This window comes from Arvicola amphibius, chromosome 14, assembly GCF_903992535.2.
Source record: "Arvicola amphibius chromosome 14, mArvAmp1.2, whole genome shotgun sequence".
Lineage (NCBI taxonomy): Eukaryota > Metazoa > Chordata > Mammalia > Rodentia > Cricetidae > Arvicola > Arvicola amphibius.
The window spans coordinates 52,223,578-52,245,690 of record NC_052060.1 but is presented as its reverse complement, the minus strand read 5'-3'; the positions used below and the strand labels follow the sequence as shown (position 1 = coordinate 52,245,690).

The 22,113-nt window shown below is 40.6% G+C and overlaps 1 protein-coding gene across 1 annotated transcript in view; it reads left to right on the top strand.

Annotated features, from left to right (window-relative positions):
- Prkacb (protein kinase cAMP-activated catalytic subunit beta) overlaps nucleotides 1-21,626 on the top strand; it is a 58,288-nt gene extending 36,662 nt beyond the window's left edge. The window contains 6 exon segments of the mRNA XM_042054161.1: nucleotides 1,598-1,724; nucleotides 2,918-3,013; nucleotides 5,603-5,668; nucleotides 5,670-5,726; nucleotides 13,793-13,957; nucleotides 18,513-21,626. Coding sequence (XP_041910095.1) covers nucleotides 1,598-1,724; nucleotides 2,918-3,013; nucleotides 5,603-5,668; nucleotides 5,670-5,726; nucleotides 13,793-13,957; nucleotides 18,513-18,638 — 637 coding nt within the window. The 3' untranslated portion in view covers nucleotides 18,639-21,626.
- Nucleotides 21,627-22,113: the final 487 nt, after the last annotated feature.

Genomic DNA, 22,113 nt, shown 5'->3' with positions numbered 1-22,113 from the left:
CTTACCCTGATGTCTGCACTTAAAGCTGCTAAAAGTTTTACATTGCATATCTCTATATTTCTTCTATAAAAATAAATAAGATACTAAGCAGACTTCATATTTATACATAAGGAGAAAAATAAAAGGGGACTTCCAGATGAAATCTCAAAGTTTCTGAGGTTACATGCCTCAAAACTGGGGAGGAACCTTCCAATATCTACTCCAGAGTCTCCCTCATTTTTTGCTACACTGTTTGAACGTAACTGAAACTGGAGGGGTAATATCGCTGCTACAAGTGTTTCATCAGATTCCTGAAGTCAGCCGCTAATTACTGAGCACCTGCAGAGAGTGAGGCAAGGACCTGGGGATGTGTGGATGAGCATAGAGCTGGGGTGTGTGGATGAGCATAGAGCTGGGGTGTGTGGATGAGCATAGAGCTGGGGTGTGTGGATGGACATACAGCTGGGGTGTGTGGATGGGCATACAGCTGGGGTGTGTGGATGGGCATACAGCTGGGGTGTGTGGATGGGCATACAGCTGGGGTGTGTGGATGGTCATACAGAGAGCAGCATGCATCACATTCTTTAGATATTTCTGGTTCTGGTGCCATCCTTTGAGGAAAATTATTTTAAATGTTGATGTTGTTCATTAAAGACACAAATATGAAGGTCATTAAAGTCAGGCAAATTAGGAAATGTTCAATGAATGTACGAGAAAATTAACTAGAAATTCAGATTAGAAATTTGGCACACCATTTTTAAATAATACTAAGACTGTAACATGAAAATTACACTCATAGTCAAAGTTACAGAGTTTGTTGATGTATGGCCTGTGTATTAAAACCTTACCTTGTGCCGGGCGGTGGTGGCGCACGCCTTTAATCCCAGCACTCGGGAGGCAGAGGCAGGCGGATCTCTGTGAGTTCGAGACCAGCCTGGTCTACAAGAGCTAGCTCCAGGACAGGCTCTAAAGCTGCAGAGAAACCCTGTCTCGAAAAACCAAAAAATAAAAATAAAAAATAAAAAAAATAAAACCTTACCTTGTTTTTGAAAACATACAGCTTGCATATGTGTGACTGTAAACACACCTAGTACAGGATTTGGGAATCACGTGACAAGATCACCTGTGGGCTTCTGGATTGGATTGCATGTGCTCTCTGTACTTTATACCATGCCCTTCTCTGGTCACTGTGTGTCACCATTTGTGCATAGGAAATGCTTCAGAGACAGTGTTCATCTTCAGAGATTAAGAGATTCTGTATAATGAAGTTCTTGAAATCCTTGAATATCTGAGAAAGGAAAGGCAGCCTGTGAATTGGAACCTGAAGTGGTGGCTCTGTAGACTGTAGAATGGGCACAGTGGCCTTTTCGTCCTTCTCAGACCAGCTGGAGTTAGAACAGCGTCACCAGCTCCCAGTGTGGGCAGTGGTAATTTGTGACAAGATGACCATTTTAAGGTTATGTTTTCCTCAGTATAAAATAAGATCCTGAGTGTATATAAAGGAAGTGTGTCCCATAAATGTACAGTAGTGTTTTTGAAAGCAATAGATACTGAGTGAGAAGTATCTCCACTCCACCATCTGCAGTAGTGAGCATCACCACGCTCTTCTCTTTTCCAGTGAACCCCATGCTCGTTTCTACGCGGCCCAGATTGTGCTAACGTTTGAGTACCTCCATTCCCTCGACCTCATCTACAGAGATCTCAAGCCTGAGAACCTCTTAATTGACCACCAGGGTTACATCCAGGTAGGATTTGAACACTTTGCATATATGTATTTGAGAAACACTAAGAAACAATGTCACACGTTTTGCCTCAACTGTCAGTGTTTGATAGTTGTTATCTGAGGGAAAAATTGTGTCTATCTAAAGTGAGTTCATAGTTCTGCCACTGCATACAAGTAAATAGCACATCAGGGAGAAGCCTGTTTATATCTCCTAGAATCAAACTCCTGCAGAAAGTCATGGTAATAGCTACATGTGAGAGAAGTGATGAGTGCCAGGAGGCCTGTGTGGACAGGCTGAGCAGCCCTCCGCCAGAAAACACAAAGAAAAAAGACCCCAGTGTGAAATTCTTTTCTATATTGATAAGGCACTGGAAGTGGGAAATTCCTCTTGTGGCTTCGTATGACGGGTGCATGTGCCCTACAGACAGTGTCCGGGATCCTCCCGGCTGTGACTGCAAGGTGCCTAGGAAACATGACTCTCCAGGAGCTCACTGTACATTAGGAATATTAAAAAACCTGGAAAACTGCAAACCCTTTTGGTCCTAAATGTTTTGGATAAGGAATATTCAACCTGTATTTCCTCCTTTAGTACTAATAACCCTGTGGATTGTTAATACTTTTATTGTAGCTATTTTAAAGCTAATAAGACTCCGTTACAGCCAAGTACACAGTCAGTAGTGGAAGAATTAGAATTTTAACCCAATCTAGTCTCCGAGTCCAGATGCTTTACCACTCAGTATGGGGTGGGATGAGACCTAACTGCAGACTGAAATTGGTGGCCCTCTCTCCAGTTGTGTTAATAGCACAAGGCCACGGCTTTCTGTGGCTTATCTGGCAGTGGAGTGTCCCAGAGCCTTCCTTGGTGATACTCTTTGTGGCCAGAGACACGTTGGACTTAAGGGCTGTTTTCATCAGTGATTGCTTTATAGTGAAACTGTTGCTTTCCATTTTCATTCATGTGTAAATTAGTTGATCTAGGACCTGTCAGGCTGGATTGGTTGGTTTGTTTTGAGAGCAGTTTCTAGCTTCACTGCTCCGCTCTGCCTTCATTAATGGTCGCCTTCATGAATTACTGCCACGTTAACTCTTCTTTTCTTTACTGCCACATCTTCCTTTTTTATTATTTTAATCCTGAAAGTTTAACTTTGAATTTAAGTATAGGTCATCCGTTCTCTGCCAAGTGATCACTTCAAACGTTTCTGTTTCCCTTTATAGGTCACAGACTTTGGATTCGCCAAAAGAGTCAAGGGCAGGACTTGGACATTGTGTGGTACACCAGAGTACCTGGCCCCGGAGATCATCCTCAGCAAGGTACTGGGTGCTGTTGGTGTGCAGAGAGGCAGAGTCTGTGGACTTCTGACAAGCAATTCCTTGACAGAAGCTGGAGGTCTTTTTAAGTTATGAATTTAAACCTACCAGCACATGATTTCTAAATAACAGTCTGTCTAGAGTTTGGCATAGGTCTCTAATCAGTGTTAGTTTTTACTCTGGGTCTTAGAGAAGCAGAGCAATGACCATTTGAAGCCCCAGTCAGGATTCTTCCCCAGTAGACCAGCGCAGGAGGCTTTCTTGTGGTTCCTCCAAACACAAATCTAAAGACAAGACGGGTCGCTTGTTAGCTTTGTTTCAAATCACGACCTAAATGAAAGGAATTTTGAAAGTTATTTTTAATTTTAGTTTAATAGTAATAAATAGTAATACAGCAATTAAGCCCTTTAGCCTTGCTGAAGTCTGGCCTGCTTTTCCAAACGGTAGACTGTGGTATAGTGCATTTACATTTAGTGTAGCAATGTAGCCGCACTTAAGGAGTGTTTCCATTTTTTTGCTTTCTTCTCTGGATGGAGAAAGTAGGAAGAGAAACTGAAAAGACTGAGCTCAGAAAGGAACAAGTGAGGAGGAGAAGCAGCACAGGCCTAAAGGGCTGCAAAGACTAGGAAATTAAGTAATAATTAAAAACAAGCTTATGAACTGTCTTAAGTTAGCTTCCTAGTGTCTTGTAGTCTAATTAATCCTTATATCATTGTTGGTACCTTTGCACATTTCTCCCTTTCATGCACTTATTAATATGACCATAAAATAACTTTGAAAACTTGCACATGTGTATGTATTAGAGTGCATTATGAAATGTTCATTGTACAAAATTTGGAGATTTTAGGAAAATGAAGAATCCCCAAAATCCTGTAGTCCTCCCACCCCAAAGGCAGTCTTTAAGAAAAGACGTGTTGTATGTTTTTCTAAATGTATGTACTAGTTGCAATCATGGTGAATGTATAATTTGTGTATGGTTTTTTACACATACATAACATGCACACATGAATATGCACATGTGTGTTGCTAGTGGATGTGTGCAAATGTACCATAAAGTAGTCACTCTTCTATTGTTTTTACATTTTCCTGTTGTCTTGTTGTTTGCAGAGTTTTCTGAGATTTTGTATGTAGTATAGTTTTTTTCTCTATTTTCAGGAGTGGAATTGCTGAGTCAGAGGGTATGAATGTGTTTAAGGCTCTTGATATAAATGATCAAGTTGCTTTCTGAAAAGATTGTAGCATTTTAGATACTTACCAGGAGTGTGTGGTGATGCCTATTTTACCACATCCTTTCGGAACTTGAGAATATTTGCTAATTTAAAAGACAGTAAATGGTATCTCATCTCATTTGATTATGAGTTATATTTTCAAATATGCAATTACCACTTAGTATTCTTTGTATGTATATACAAATTAAATTAAGTCTATAGCCTTTGCCTGTTAACTATGTATAGTGTTTTTCTAATGACTTTTAAATTTTCTATCCCACGTTTATCTTGTAGCTGATGAATATGTTTGCTATAAACATCCACAGAACATAAAACAGAATGAAAGTGAGCAGGTGGTCCCATTCCTATTAGCAAGATACTGTCCCTCTTACAACAGATCTCCTTTAAAATATGCAATCAGAGGAAAAAGGGAAATCTCCATATTGTATTAGATTTTACTCAGTGATTAGAAAGCTAAATGATTCGAAAACTAAATAAAGCTAACGTCTGACAAAAAGGTGAACATGGGGTTGTTTGTTTCCCCCCCACATAATCTTTATCTGATGAAGACCCTAACCTATAGCAAACTTCATATAAACGTATTAATATAAACATTTTCATAGGTGTCCTCTTATAAAATGTTTATGTAGGTTTTAATAGCATTGATATGAAGATACCAGATGAGATGATCAGAACTCAGGAACCTGTGAGCTGTATTTGACTCAGCGTAGTTTTTAAACTTGCCTTTTCTTTTGTTGTGCTGCTCACAAAACCCTCTGCATGTGTTTTCCTTCCTGTGCCTTCAGGAGGCGAGACACAGACCACAGATCGCAAACTTCACATGTACTTGAATGTTAATGCTGATTAAAAACACTTCAATTTTAAGTTTTCAAAAGATACTGAAATAGACATGATTATCTCAAGTATTTTCACCTCAGATCCAAGAATATAAGCTTTTCTGAAGTCAGCTTCATCATTCATGGTTCCAGTAATCCAGTTTTGTTTTAGAATGTTTTTACCTTTCTAGCTATGCTATTGCTAACCTATTGCACAGGTCATGGCGTGGGATGACCCAGCAGAGGTAATGTGGTCTAATTCCCTCTCTGCTGTGGAAGACCAGCAAAAGTCTCCCACTGAAGCCTAAGAGCATTCACTGTCAGTGTTAACAGTCCTTCCCAATATCACACTCGAGTATCTGGAAATTGGTCATTTCATTTGCGTAAACCTGTCCAGATAGGTTTGCTCCTTTCTCATATCCCACCTCTCACGGCTGCTGACAACTCTGCAGTCACGTTCGTGCATTTCCAGATCGTTTCCAAGTTCCTTGTCTTCATTTTCCCTAGTAACTCACATAGTGACTGGCATTGCTTCTGCCATGTTTCAGGGGTACAATAAGGCGGTGGACTGGTGGGCACTGGGAGTGCTGATCTACGAGATGGCCGCTGGTTACCCCCCCATTCTTTGCAGACCAACCAATTCAGATTTATGAGAAGATCGTTTCTGGAAAGGTCAGTGATACCTGTAATTGTTTTCCTTTCTTCCTCGTTATCTGGGTGTGGTTTCAAGTTGGCAGATTAGCGGCGTAGCACGTTGTCAGACACTTCCCTAAGCTGGGGGGGTAGCAAAGCTCTGTCCTGCTGCTCTTCTAGAGAAGGAGCTGTGGGACAAGCCCGTCAACAAGGTTATAAGGCAGCTTCCCTTTTCAGAATTTTGGTTTTATTAAAAAGAAAGTATGATTGTAATTATTTGCAGTATTCCTGTAAATCGGAATAATGATCTCATGTGGTTTGCAGTTGAAGAACAGTTTTAGGGACTGTTCTTATGTAACAGTTCTAAAAACAGACTTCTTATTTGAATTACATCAAAATTAGGATTGATTTTAGCAGAATTGCTTGTGTTTAATGTGATTATAATGGAGGCTGAATTTTAGCAAATAGGAAACAATAATCAGCCTTGACCATGAGTGTACTGAGCCCGTGGCATTGCAGTAGATCATTGCATGAACTCTACTCTTGCATTCTTAGCCTCTCGTTAAGCCTTCGCTCGTGCCTGAGATCACTTCTGGAGTCACAGCTGTGGGTTTCAGGAGAGAAGGAAAGCACAGCTTTTGTAGCTGTGGGGGCCCAGAGAGATAACTCACAGGTGAAGGCATCTTCTCTAAGCCTGGGGACTCAGAAGGGAAAGAAGATCAGCTCCTGCAGATTGTCCACTGAGCGGCACTTACCCACCCATTCCCCACAGAAATAAATACCCGTGACTAACATTTGAACTTGAATGTTTGTAGGGGGCTTTCTGTGAATTGTAGCAGCATCTGTAGGGAACGGGCCTTACATTTCTTGCTCATATTGCTTACACCACATCCTTCACCTGTCCTTTTAGTTTTCTGTGAAAAATGCGACCATGGAATGGACCATTGGCTGTAAGGGACATTGCCCTGAGAAGGATGCACTTGCCTATTTGGTTGTTGTACTCTGTGACCTTCTTAGGTAGAGATGAGTCTAATCCACCCTTAGACTAGGAGCTGGAAGTGATGTTCTCCATTTATTTCTACCTCAACCAGATTCATAGTCTGAATTTTTGTTAAGCTGAATTCAGCATCCATGAATTTAAATTTTACAGTGTTAAATATTCACAAGGTACCATGAATATCCAATAACATAACAATTTAGCCTTTATGCTAGGACTGAAATTTAAATTGTAGCTGCTCCATAGTAAGGCTGCTGGGAATACACGTACTAGTCACTCTGTTTCAACCACTGAGGATTCCTGCCTCCACACCACAGTGTTCCAAACCGCACACTGCCTGTGGCATCTACAGGCTTCATGAGATGCTTTTTCCTTGTATTTTGCTACATTTTTCTGGGAGGTTTCAATATTGTGTTAGTATTCACAAATTAGGGGGCTAACCATAGGCATTAATCTTAAATTTGTCCCAGGTGAAAAGCAAATGCCTCTTGTAGGTGAATAAACTGAGCATGGTGTTGAAGGAGGGGCACGGACACAGTATGTCTGCAGGAGAACAAAATGCAGTGTTTACCTTAGTGACAAGGATGCCTGCTGTTCTTGTTCCATTTGTAGCTCTCTACTTCAGGCTCCTTACCTTTGAAGTTGTTTTACTAGCAGAATTTGATAGAAGAACTTTCGATGTGCACGGAATAAAACATGACAAAAACTTAGCAGACAAAGAAGTGTTTTTATTTTTAAGAATGTGGGGTTGGGGATCTGGCTCTGAGAACTGGTCCTGTTGAGGTCACTTCTGCTCTTGCTGAGGTCAGGGTCTCGTTCCCAGCACCTACTTGGCATCTCACAGCCTCTGGGAACTCAGTTCTGGGGGATCTGATGCCTTCTTCTGGCCGTTACCCACATATGGTACAGTGGACCCGTGCAGGCACACACACACGCATAAAAATTACCAGCCTTTAAAAGGAAAGAAAGTGAAAAGTGAATACTTAACTTTCAAAAGAGAATAAGAACCAAAGATCATATGAGGCCTAGTAAGAAAACTGAAATATATTAAAGCTATAAGCGAGAATATGTTATTAATGCAAAATAGGAATGCAGGCTGGACAGAAATGTAGATTTTAAAGGAATGTTTCAAATAATGGAACTGGGGGTAATCAGAAAGTTCCTGAACCTTTTCTGTACTACTTTATACTTCTTCATAAAAGAAATCAAATTATAATAAAGATGCTGTGTAAACTAAATCTATGTGTATTTAGAACAGCTGCTTTAGTTAAAGTGAGTGCATCTATCCTGGTATAAATTAACCTCAGTTTGACAGTCATTCTTCCTTGGGCAGCATTGTTTCAGCAGTTTGTGAGCTTTTCTCACTTCGTGTCAAATTTTAATATGTTGTATCCAATAGCTGAATATGTTCTAAAGCTTTAACCATTTAAAATATAATTATACTTTTTTAGAAGCACCAACTTTGTTACATCATGATGGAAGTGATTTTCACAATTTAATTAGAAATTTGACAGATGTTTGGTGCTTTTTTTATTTAGCTGGAGCTGTCAGATTCTCTCTCCATGTTGGATAGATTTCTACCTCTTTCCCATCAAAAGCAAAATTCATGGCATGGATTGTTGCCAGAGTGTCATCGTTAGAATCTGTGTGTGTGAAACACAAGCCACAGTCGCCAGTTCCCCTTAACATTGCTTCAGCGTTCAGATCCAACAGAAGCTCTGCTGTGAGCCTGTTCCTGCCTCTGCTAGCGGAGAAAGCCATGTTGGAAGTTAGCTAGCTTTAAGGTTTTCATAATTCATGTCATTCAAACCCAATTTTCGTCTTATATTTGGGGAGTCTGTATTTATAGTTTTCAATTGTTTTTCATTGAAGGTCTTTTTTTTTCTTCTGGGAGAGATGGTGCATCCTTGTACTCTTAGCATTTAGGGGGTAGAGGCAAGATGTTCATGAGTTTAGAACCAGACTGGGTTACATGGAATCATCTTAACAACAAAAAGAAACAAAGGAATAGCTTTGTCTAATCTTTTGAAAAGCATATTACATAATGCAACAATATTTCATGTTGATTCTGTTCTGAAACCATATAATAAAATGGGTGCGATGTCAAAGTTAAAACTTAAGTTATTATATTATTGATTCACTTAAATACATACATTTGAATATTAGATTGTTGTCATTACTACAATATTTTCACCCAAACTGGTATTTTTAAATACACATAAAGATGATCAGTCAGCTTTTAGACTATGCTCTGCATGTATCTTGCTTTTGAAAAAACAGAGGAGGTGGCATTTAAATGTCAGATTATTCATGACTGTTGAGGTTTGGGTTTGAAAGTGCACAGTCGACAGAAAGGATTTACAGTCCTGCAGTTACTGTGCCCACTGTAGCGGTGCTGTGCACTGTGTTTCTGTCTGTAGTTTTGGCATTTCATCTCTCAGTGCCAGTAATCTATAGCGAAAATCAGATGTGGTTTCCACAGCAACTTGGTCTGGATGTGGTACCCATGGCAATATGAAAGTCAACACTGGGTTCAGAAATGGAGTGTGAAGACAGAGTAACCAAATAGTGTTAGCCTCGCTATATATAATGTAAATATTCTTGTAGTCTCAATGAGCAGCAAGAGGATAGTGCAGGAAATATAGACAACCAGCATTTACATGAAGGGTAATTGATTAGTAGCCCAAAGGTCATTCATTCCCTTCTGGGTCAGGATCCCAAAGTCTGTCTCCAGGCTTATTGCCTCTGGGAGGACGCAGAAGGCCCAGTATACACTGGTAATTGGGCCTCGATTTGTTACAGCCAATGGATACATAGCCAGATGAGCACAGAGAAAAGGCAGTCCAGGCAAGTCCAGAAGAGATCAAGCACAGGTCTGCAGGAGCCTCTCTGGAGAGCCACAAGGATACGTTTAACTACCCTAATATGAACTCATCAAAACACACACATGGGGAATGTTATATGCCAGTAACAGCCATGAGAGACTCAGTACCCAGTGTCTTCATTGGCAGCTCATCACCTACACACCCTCTTCTTACCACAGAGCAAAGTCCTGGACTCTCAGAATGAAAGCACACATACCGATAAACCTTGGTATCTATAGTAAATCTGCACAGCGAACCACACTTGCTCAGGGAAGGTTTCATACAGTGTAAGGAGCTGCTACCACTCAAGGTCCCAGCTCTCTGACAGACACAGAACTTGGAAGCAGCCATCTGTAAGGCTGTCAGTCTGCATACATCCTGTAATCCTAAACAGTAAACACATATGCAAATACACTGCTGAGGTATTTTTGTTGCTGCTCTTTTAGGAAGCGTCCGTGCCATTTGCTGCTTAGCTTTGGCTATAGTTAATTTGACCTAGAAGTATTCAGATGTTATCTTCTTTTTACTAGATCTTATGTGTTGAAGGTTGGCACCAAGCTCAATGTGTAGCCAAACAAGACTTTGAACCTCTAATCCTCCTGTCTCCGCCTTCCGAGTGTTTGTGCCAGGAAGACCAGTTTCTCGCTGTGGTGCTAGGAGGAGACCTAGGGCTTCCTAAATTCTAGACAAGCACTTGACTGCCTGAGCTATGTCCCCCAGGCCCATGAAATACAAAAGCTATTGTACTATTTTCATAAAACCCAGGGCCATTTTTAACATTTTTGTCCTGGTGATTTAATAAGATAGTCTTTTACTGGCCTGGTGAGCGGATTATTCTAACACTGTTGAGAAGAGAGTAATGCAGTCCTCTGCACCCATCTAGATTTATTAGTTCCCCTTAGAGACAGGGGCTTGTAAATATATGGTAATGCCCAGCTCTCTTTTCACTTAGGAATGAGGACCAGTGTCAGTATCGGCACATCTATAGGAAGCCTAGTGAATAAAAATGCTTTATCTTTAGAAAATTTAATTAATGTATAGCTTTTTTGCTAGATAAATCCTTTACTAAGATTGCAATAGTTCATTTAGAGAAATGGTTTCTTAAAATGTATTCCAGTATGCTGTGGCCAGAAATTAATAGAGTACCACTCGAGGCAGTGTTCAAACTCTGTTTTAAGTCATTTAACCTAGTAAGTTTATTCCAGTGCATAAAAATTGTTACTAGTCATGTAATCTTTCCCCCATGCCAATAACTGCAGAATATTAGCAAGACTCTTCCTCCATCAGCCAGAAATTAGTTTTCTAACTTCTATAATTAAGCTCAGTGAACACAAATTTGATTCCGTCTTATTTATTGCTAAATGTCGGGGGTGGGCCCAGTAAAACCATTTAGTACATTTAAATCATGGATACCATGACAACATGCATTAACTTAATTTTTTGGATGTAACTTCACTTTTGAGCAATAAGTGTATCCATTTAAATTTGTAGAAAATAATAGTTATTCCAAAATTGAAACTCATGAGCCTGTAAGTGGTACTGAGAGCAGAGCAGTTTCTACTGTTCAGCTCAGACTGAGCCTCACATGTTATGTAATATAATGTGATACAGCCACGTAGGATACCATCTGTATGCACAGTGCTGTTCCTATAAAGCAAGGCTAGGGCCTTCCATTCTATACAAATTTCAACAGTGACTATATTTGGATATTTTGGAGACATAGATTATGGACTTCTTTCAAGCTCCTTCCTTGATTTTTCAGCCTCAGAACATTAAGGTAGTATTCTAATAAAAATGCATTACTATTAGGCATAATAAAATAAAAGCCATAACGTTTTCATAAATGTGTAATTTTCACTGTCAAATAAAATATCTTCTCTCGTATCATAATTGGATAAATTGAGATTGAAAAAGGTAAAAGGTTTTTCCATAGGTCACAGAATATGTATATAATTCAAGCTGAGATTGCAAGTTGGAATTATTCTGCTGAGGAGATTTGACCAGATGTGGTGGTAGGTGGCTGTCATCCTCAAGACTAAAGAGGTTGAAGCAAGATGCTCACCAGCCCCCACGGGTATTGAGGCCACGTGTGGGCAACATTACAAGAGCCTGCCTTTTGGGTGAGGGATCGAGAGTATAAATAACCAGATTACTAGCATTTTTATCTCCTGATGCCACGGCCACACATCTGGCTCTCTTCTCAGGATAAAAATTCCCTGAAGGCAGGTCTCTGTCTTACTTTGTTTTCGTGTGTCGTCCCAACTACATAAGTGCCTAGCACACAGTAGATTTACATCAAGAGTGGATTCAGATTGATGCATTTATTAAGGTCAGTGTACATGGTCAGGCCAGGTCTACATGTTGGATACGCTTATCAGTTGTGATCTCTGCCCAAATGCTACGGTTTCCATCTTTGGTGCCCCACCTAGAGGTCTTCTGTGTATTTTAACACTGCACAATTCTTGATGCGCGTCATTGGCTAGGATCTTGTTCTGCAAAATCTGTAGTTCACTTGAGAAACAGATCCCACCAGAGCAGTGCACGATTAGGAGACTCATATTAACATGGTCTCAAGGTTGGGAGAATCATAGGAAATTAATTAAGGAAAATAGAAGCAAGCATTCAAGGAAAGCATACGTCACATTGTGGATTCCTTTCACAGGCCAACCATGCCAGTTTCCAGGAGCCTCATCAGCCTCGGTGGGCTGGTGGGCTAAGACTCCTCATTTCAGCACCTGCCTTTCTGCAGTGACCGCGCTGTTTCTGCCCCATCACAGACTGGCAGAAAGCTCACAAACACACATGTCAGGGGACGGAGTTATTCCCCAGTAGTCCCCAGGGCCTCTCTGGGCCTCACTGGAGCTCTTGTGATTTTACTTTCTGAAGTGTTTTTAGCTGATAATAATGGCAAAAGTAATTGTCTTCTTGAGACAGCTTTGAAGGAAAAATTGGTCATTCTTCCCTTTATAGAAACTGTTGTTGAATCTAGGTTATTGCGGCACTATTAGCATGGACCATGGAAGATGTGGGCTACCTGTCAGCATCCTTAGAGAAGAGGATGCGATGTGGCAATAGGGGCACATCTATAATGGAGAACATTCCCAATTAAATATGGCTGTTTCTCAGACTACACCACTGTCCATTGAGAGTCACTGCTCTGAAATTTAAACACACACACACATGTGTCCTTATTGATTAATCAGGACTATTGCTCTGTTTAAATTGCAGAATAAAGAACTGCTTATTTGGGTGCTTACTTGTTGGTGCATTCTAATGCACATTCCCTGAATTCAGGAAATAATTTATGTGCAGTACATCCCTGTTCTCATGACTGTTACCTTTCCCTCTGTAATTCCCTTTGGGAAGTTCTTGTTTGTTTCAGAAGCTTATTACCGTCTTGCTGTTTTTAAAGTAGAAAATTGATACTCCTTACTCTGTAGTTGCTGTTTCTAGTAGAAAAGATGAAAAGTTACAGAAAAGTTTTAAGCTTAAACTTTCAGCCATCTAGATGATTCTGGATACCATTTTTAGCCTCTTAGTCATGGGAGCATTGCAGAACAATGAGATGGGTGTGTGCTGAAATCCAGATGTCTGTTTGGAACGTGAGCTCTGTCTCTTTGCTCTGCAGTCTTAAGCAAGCCATTTGCTTATTGTGCATCTCAGTTGCCTCACCCATGCCTGTACAGGGGGTGCTGCAACATACCTAAGCCCCCAAACCTGCATTTTAATGTTGTATCTCCTGAGTTATTGCTGGCAGTTCAGTGTTATTTCTCAGTAGCAGAATTCTGCTCAAAGTTTTTCTCTAACAAATATAATGGTTTCCTATGCTGGAAAAGGCAGTGTGAGCGTTTACAGCCTTTTTCAGAATGCATTTACTGATATTTTTCCTATGGTACTTCCCCTTTGATTACAAGTTTAAGTTGTGTATCTCTGAGAGGTTTACAGTGAGGTTCAAGGGGTTCTCTCCTGAATATGGGTGAGCCTTTTGATAGTGTTCAGTTTCTAGAGGCTGCTCTATGTTCTTAAAGGGAGTTCACCACTGAAGCAAGACTCTCCGAGAAGTTTAGCGTTTACGTAAATCACACTCATCCTTAAGACTATGGTATGGCGTGGAAAGTGTTTGGGGGGTCGCCTCTACCTTCTCCCGTTGACATAAAGATCTGTCCCTGAGAAAAGCCTGTATGAAATCAAAAGAGAACTAGCCGGCAATCTGACATCTCCTCACCTGCTCTGTGTCTGTGCAGGTCCGGTTCCCATCGCACTTCAGCTCTGACCTCAAGGACCTTCTCCGGAACTTACTGCAGGTGGATCTGACAAAGCGATTCGGAAACCTGAAGAATGGTGTGAGCGACATCAAGACCCACAAGTGGTTTGCCACCACTGACTGGATTGCTATTTACCAGAGAAAGGTGTGGGTCTACTCTTAACTTAAAGCCTCTGAGACGTTGTGTTGACGTCATGCAGCAGGGGTACTGAGCATCAGCACGTCAGAGAGGTTGCGTTGACGTCATGCAGCAGGGGCACTGAACATCAGCACGTCACAATTCTCTCACCTTTTAAGCTAATCTTCCACAGGGTCAATCCCAAAGTGCCTTCTCGTATGTGAAAGAGAACGCCTGTGTGTTTTCATTCATAAATCTTCCCTGGCCATGCTAACTCTTGACAATACTGTGGAAGCTAGATTTTAGACAGTATTCTACAGGCTTGCGTTTCAAAACTGATAAAAGTCACATTAAAAATATAATGTATAAATGAATCCACTCCAGAATCAGGGCACAGCCAGATGAACACAGGATCAGCTTAAGTTCTGGGAACGTTTTCAGTTTTAGTTTGGCCTTGCTGTGGATATTAACCAGGGTTGCAGCTTTTTTCCATCATTCGCAGGAAGATCCAACCTTTTCACATGTTAAGTCCTCTTGCATGTCTGCCTCTCAGTTCCCAAGGATTTTTTTCCAGTTGGTCCACCTTCCATATTCCAATGAATTCTTGAAGTTAAATTTTTGCCTCAGTGTGGTGGTTTCCTTGCTATTCTGTGTGCTCACTCTCATTTCAGAGGATTTCATGGGAACAGGAACTTTATCTCCCTTCTTTTATATCCTGTTCCTGGAAAGAGCCACTGACGTGTGCACCTGACTTGTAGCCAAATCCCTAACCAGTACCCATAGTTCCACAGATGCAACTGCCCTTCGTCCATTTGAGACTTCTTTAGGAGAGATGAAGTTCACGCTTTGGGGAAAGTGCAAGCAAATTATCTGACATCACTATATTTTGTCTTTTAAGGAATTATTGATTTACTTATTACTCCTCCAGCTAGCAAGTGGCGCCTGTGCTGGCCCCGGGCACGCACTTTTCATGGTGCTCAGGGTGTGGTGAGATTAGTGGAGTGGGTCTCCCTCCTCCAGCTCCAACTCAGCGCTAAAGGGATCAGAGGCAAATGAGTCTGCTGTGCTAATATCAAAGGAACGCAGGAGACTTGGCACATGAGAGCCTAGACTACAGAGATTCCAGAGCATGCGGAGCTCGGGCAGTGTGAACGCTAGTTGTAAATACAAGTTTAGCTCGTCTAGAGCATTGCTGTAGCATCCGGCTAAGGAGAGGACAGCTCCAGCTGGCCAGTGCGTATTTAAAAGAAACTTGCTTTGCTCCTGAGGTAAGCGGGGTAACAGCCCCAATAGCAGCAGTATATAACTTAATAGTAAGTGCTTTGCTGTGGAAAGAAATTGGGAAATTTAAGAAAAGATTTTGCTCTGTTAACTTTATCTCTCCTTTCAGTCTTGAATGCTAAGTTAAAAATAACTCTCATGAAGTGTGTATATTTAGCTTTCCTCTTCCCAGCCCCACAAAAACCACAGTTTCTGATGTTTCAGAAGCTTGCCACATTTCATGATGAACAACCAGAGCACATTTCCTGAGGGAAGAGAATTTAATACCCTATTTCATATTAAAAGATTATAAAAACAAAACTATAAAAGAACTTTAAAATTCAGCTAATAGAAAGCTTAGCAAGACTGAAACAGGCTGAGGGCAGCAGGGTACCAGAGCTCACAGCCAAGGCCTGGGGGTGTGGCCTCGGGCATCTTCGCTCTGCTGTGTAACATGCTCACAGATAAGGGTCCTGGTGACCAAAGCAGACGTGTTGGCTCATAAAGCACGCTTGTGCCTCTTGTAGACCATTCATTATAGTTAATAAAACAAAATCTCATGAGTTTGAAGTTTTCCTGTGAAAAAGAAAATATATGTTTTTTAGGGTTTTTTGCTTTATTTGTTTCATTTTGCTAATAAAGAAATAGCCTAGGTAGAGAGCTGCTTTAAGAGTCAGTGCTCCCACATAAGCTTTTGATCCTAGGTAGAGAGCTGCTTTAAGAGTCAGTGCTCCCACATAAGCTTTTGATCCCGAGTTCACCAGGTTCAAATCTCAGCATGTTACTACTTTACAGTCTGCCTACCTCCTCTCTGGGTTTTGTATGGTGTGTGTTTGAGATGGAGTCTCATCTGACTATGTAGGGTCCATCATTAAACCTGGCGGGTGGGGTGGTCTTCTGGCTATGGCTTTCCAGGTGCTACGATTATAGGTATGAGCCAGAATGTGGGCTTTTAAAATTTGCTCTAACATTATTATTAAAAAGAAGGTACAGTGTTGAGTAGCACGTTTCATAAAACATTCGGATTTTACACACCACCTGTTGAACTTGTTGCTTCGAGTCTTTATGAGAAGGGAAGGCTGATTCAACAGGAAGGAGAGGGAGTTGGGAAGAGAGAGAGACCTGAACTCTGAACCTAGGTCAGATGAAGTGCCCATTACAGTATGATCTTGAGCACATTGTTTCAACTGTGTAAACGTAGCCTTTATCACCCTCTAACGTGTGGGCAACTGGAGAACAATAGGAAGCTCGGTATGTGGAGGAGGACTAGGAAGGTAAGTCCGGGCTCCTTTTATGCTCAGGTCATTGGTGAGTAGACAACCGTGGAGCCCTCCTCCCCCAGACGTGACCAATGTTGACCATGGGCGTCTCCCACTCCTTGCCATGTTTTTGTCACTGCTCTCTGCCATGGTCGTAGTTCCCAGCTTCAGTCTTCTGTCACATTTGATGCTTAGTACACATCCCGCTGGGAACTCAATACCTCATGCCAGAACCTTTCTGAAAGAATTTCCTTGACATCTGCTTCCTCCCAGCACTTAGCGATCTCATTTCTTGTTTATTGTTGTACAGTAGCTATCCTGGTGTTGCGTTAGCATTGTTGAGTAGCCTTGATTTAGCCCCTTAGTAGTACAAAACTATTATGCACTTGACTTTGTTTCTGAATAGAAATGCTTCTATATTTATTCAACTGTTTTCTGGCACTCAGCAATTTTAAAGTTCCCCATATAGTTACAACTTTTTTATACAGAATTATCTGTATTTATTCCTTGTAAATTTAGCAGAAAAACTTTTTTACTCTTCTCCAGCCAGTTTTAGAAATTGAAATTTTCCTGTAAAATTATCCCTACTGTTTATCATTACTGATTCTGTCATCTATATTGTTATATTTCATACTAATATTTTATAAATAAATATTTCAGCTGATTGTTAGTAAACACTGTTAATCTCTCTGTGCTGCACAGCAATTCATAATCTTTCTAAAACTGGCAGAATTGAATTGCTGCTGCTCATCCAGACTTCATGTGTTTCAGAAAGGGCTTGACGCTTCCCAAACAGTAAAGTGCTAACTAAGCTCACCCTGTGAAGCATTTGGATGGACAGCTGAATCTCAGTTATCAGTGAAGCAAGGGTGAGGAGCACAAGAAGAGTCAATTCCTTAGTAACTAAATTTAAATAGCTCACAGCCTTTTGTTCCATAGCTAATGTTTATGAACAATGAAATAGCGAAATGCACTTAGCAGGAAAAAAAAAAAAATATATATATATATATATATATATATATATATATATATATATATATATATAGAATAAAGAAGTGGCCTGAACAACTCAGACTACCCAATCATCTCTAGAGATGGCCTGATTCTAAACCACGTCTGCCGTGCTCATTCTGTGTAGGGCAGAATGCCATCCCGAACACAGCATGCCAGGCAGCCTAATCTCCACTTAGACTTATTCCTTACCTTGTTCTTTGCAACTGTAGTTATAGTTTTGTTATCAATATATCCTATCTATAACCTATGATATATTGATACAATCATGCATGAAAATAGCTTATAAATGAGTATCTGTGTATTGATGAGGTTCACTGGAAAATAGTTAATGAGGCAATGTCTGTACAAACTAGAAAGGCCCCTGGAGAGTTTAATTCCTGCTTTGGGAATTAGCCATCCACATTTGGTGAACTCTGTTTTGTGGTATTTAAAATAGGGATGAGAAAGCCTTTCTTGGAGAGCGGGTTGAAGCGGAGGTAGGTAGACGAGACAACTCTGTGCTCAGGAGTCCGATGGCCGCTCTGTAATTACAGCAGTCAGTAACTTTAAAAACTTTAAAAAGCTTTAAGGTCTTTCCCTCGCGCATAGTAAGCACACCATGAGATTATTAGTAAAGACTTATTTTCCGAGTCAAGATAAAGAAAATGTTTGGAATTCGACAGTTCTGTGATTCTGTGAGATAATTTCTACTTGGACTTTTGATATTTAAAGGTTTATATATACCTGGGAATTAGAAAACAAAAGTTTAAACATAAAATTGATTAGTTAACCTCAGGAGAAATGAATTTGAAAAAAATAGTGAAGACTTTGACAATAAATTGGTAAAGTAAAATGCTAAGTAGTTTTCTAAGCCTAGAACCAGCATTTTGATACTGGTCACTGCTTAACCTGGAAACCTCGCTAGTACTTTGTCACAGTTCTCAGATGAGAATGTGAGATTCTAGCTACCCTCTAGTGCCTTGCATACCAAGGGCTCCACTGTTCTCAGTGGTTGCAAGTTTCTGAGGAGTTAACTCTCTTTCTGATTTTCCTCTTGATGTCTATTACAGGTTGAGGCTCCATTCATACCAAAGTTCAGAGGCTCTGGAGATACCAGCAACTTCGATGACTATGAAGAAGAAGAAATCCGTGTCTCTATAACAGAAAAATGTGGAAAAGAATTTTGTGAATTTTAGGGAGGAAAAAGATTGCCTCGAGCTCACACTCAGTCTTTGCACGCTGTCGAGGTGGAAGGTGGAGCCGAGCCCTGCTGTGGAAGCAGTTACCAAGTTCCTTCATTCCAGCAACTGAGTGAGGTCCTTATTGCGTCATCAGTGTGCACCTGCAACCACCTGTGCGCCAAGGCTCCGCTCCGCAAGCCTTGGCCTTGCCACAGCACAGTGCGCGCCACTTTCCTCCTGTCGGTTGTGTTCCACCTCCTGCGTCCTCCTCATAACTTCTGACCAGTGATCCGTCTTGTTTTCTGGTGTTTCAGATGGCAGTGTTATGGCTGTGTGTTATTTAAAGGAAAGCTGCGTGTTGCTTTTTGTAGTTTGGAGCGATATTTTTGCTGACCAGTGGCTTGAAGATAAACTCTAATGATTATTTTTATTTCGAGTAGCTCGGACTCAGTTTTGCCAAAACTCTTAATAATTTTTGCAGATGGAATGTCTTATCACCAAGGGGAATTTGCCTACATGAAGACAATAACTTTCAGGAGTCAGTGAAGGGGCGATAAACTCAGTGGCTGCTAGCAGTTTGGTTCCTGGACCAGAGCCTTCAGTCCCTTTGCCTTTTAATAGTCCTCTCTCTGTGAGAAAGTGAGTGACCGGAGAGATTCTTCATTTGTCAGGAAAAGTGAGGGACATGGCTCCTTGCCTGGCTGTCTCCCTTGGTACTAACATCTCTGTGTGTTAGACAAGAGTTTGAAGGTTTCGAAGCCTTCACTCTTCTGTGAGGGTTTTAGCCAGTATTTTAGGAAAACATGACCGATAAAATTTCTGCTAGTCCACATCGTCTGTTTCTTAAGGGAAACGAGCAAGTAAAGGGAACATGGATTTGGATAAATACTAAGTAAGTCAGCTAAAGCCTTGATCCCTGCTTACAGCTTAGAGGTGCCCTCCTTTACGGGACATTTTCTGTTTGCTTTGGTTGAACAGAAGCTGCTGTTGCCTGCAGTCTGTGTGTTAAGGGGGGGCACTGTTGCAACTTCGACTTTACCCCACCCTGCTCGGGGTGGGGAAGGGAGGCTACGCTTAAGAAACTGCCACATTTGTGTTTTAATTTCGAGGTGTGATATCTTTAGATACTCAGAATTTCTAACCTCCTCTTCTTTGTAGACAGAGTATATGATCATGCAGATACAGTTCTAATATTTGCGTTTCCTTGGTTTTTTATACTTTTTGCCAATTGACTTCACATGTTGCCATCAGGAGGAAATTTCAAGCACTCTTGCACACTTAGTGTTCCTTTGGGAATAAATGGTTAACTTTTTCTTTACTATTCTTTCATTGCTTTTAGTTTTCTTATCTCATTTTTTTTCTCTGTAGCAGTGACCTACCTTAAATGATCAGCTCACCCAAATGGTTTAAAATATTCCATTTCATGAGTGGTCAATAAGCATACAAGATTGTTTTGCGTCAAACAAACCCTAATGTATATAGATATAGATATAGATATATATATATATATAACCTCTATCTGCTTCCTTACTGGTGCAGGTAGGTCATTGACACCACTCTTGTTCATATGCACCCACCCTCACTAAACCCTTGAGGACACTGAAGTCCTATCTGAGATGTCCCCTCCACCTAGCTGCATGTCTTTCGGTTGTCAAGTGTCTCTGCATGGCAGTGTCCCACAAAGACAGATAATGATTTCAGTTGGTCCACCTGTATTTAAAATGTGCAAGAAAAATTGAAATACTCTGCTGTAACAAGTTTTATGTAACAAGGATATATCATCGTGTTAATAAATTAAAGGCATCATTTGTACAAAATACTTTTAGTTTTTTGTATTTCATTTAAATCCAAGAACATGCTGATCATTGTGTTTTATGTATGCTACAAATTCTCTGGTAGCATTGTTGTATATTACTGTAAAATTGTTTCAATAAATCATGGGGATGACAATTTGATTGTTATAATTTAGTTTTCAAAAATTGAACAGATTTCTATGAATCCTACAAATATTTTTTTCTATGAAAGTATTAGTACCCAGCTAGAGTCTGCCCGGGTAGATGACCCCTCAGCCATTCCATTTAAGCGTCTGTTTTAAGTACATGAGCAAACCGTCATATGTGTCAAAGGGGTCTAGTTCTGGCTAATCAAGTACACTAAGTTGGACTACTTTTAACATACCTAAAATTCCCATTTTTAGCTACAGTGTAGCCAAAAAGATTTTCTTTAAAGTATGAAATAAGTCAGTGGCAAAAACCAGTATTTTACTTAAATTATATTACACAAAACAGAAGAAATGATGTTTTTGCCCAGAATATAAAGAATAGCATTGTGCAGAAAGGAACCATGAGAGGACGGTGAAACTCACCAGAGTGATGTCTGCTGCAGACAGAGAGCTGGACGGTACTTTCTGGGGTCCCTTGCAATTTCCCATGTTAGGGCAAGGTTCCATCTGTATCTAATACTCTTAAGGGACATCGTACTTGGAAGTAAGTTTCTGTACAGTGATACATTTCTGTGCGTCCTTCCTCTTACATCTGACAACATTCTGAAAATCCTTTGACTATCATAAGATTCTTGTCTGACACATTCCTTTCTCCCCCACCGATGCTAAATATCAACTTGATATCAAACTGTCAGCCTACCAAAAAGATACTGTGGCTTATGGGTATTGCTGTCTTATTCTTGGTATGTTCCTGTACTGATTGCCCCTTGGTCTGAAAAACTTGCTCAGTGTAAGCTTAAAACTAGATGACTATCCTTTTCCCACTGACTGTTTTTCTTTCCTTCTGCTTGTTGTAAGAATCCAATGAAATAATGTATGTAAAAACACCCTGTAAACTGTAAGCTTTCGGTGTAAGATGTAAGGTGTGTTGTTATTTCATTAATTACTACTTCTCTGTTTAGAGTGCAATTTCCTATGCACTACTATAGCTAGGAAATGCTGAAAATGTGTTTTTTAATTCATCAGTAACCGCAAAATTAAAGTATCTTCAAAGGTTAAAAGCTGTTGAGTCTTGAATTCTAGCCAAAGCCCTTTGTCCTAGACTTCTCGTCTGCTGATGGTGTGGATAGAGTCCTAGTTTTCAGGTTGTTGGAGTGATATTGGAGGCTCAGCTCTGAGCCAGGAAAGGATGAATATCAACTCTTCTATTCAGATTAGACCTTGACACGGCACTGCTGGGTGTGCCTGGGTTGCCCAGTGGCCCTGCTTCCTCATTTTGCTCCGGATTCCTCCTAACGGAGGGAGTGGATTTTTGAGTTTGGTGCTGACTGTGCAGTGAGCTAGGAGCACGTGCTTTGTTCTTCAGGGCCACCTTGGAGCTCTCCTCCACCCTTACAGCTAGGCCGTTCAGTGTGCGTGCCTTGAGAAATCAGCAGTTTTAGATAATTATTTTATGACCTTTCAATTTTGTTTGATGGTCATTGCAAACATTTACAAATACTCATGCATTTTCTAACATGATTCTTATTGTTTCTAGTGCTAATTTTT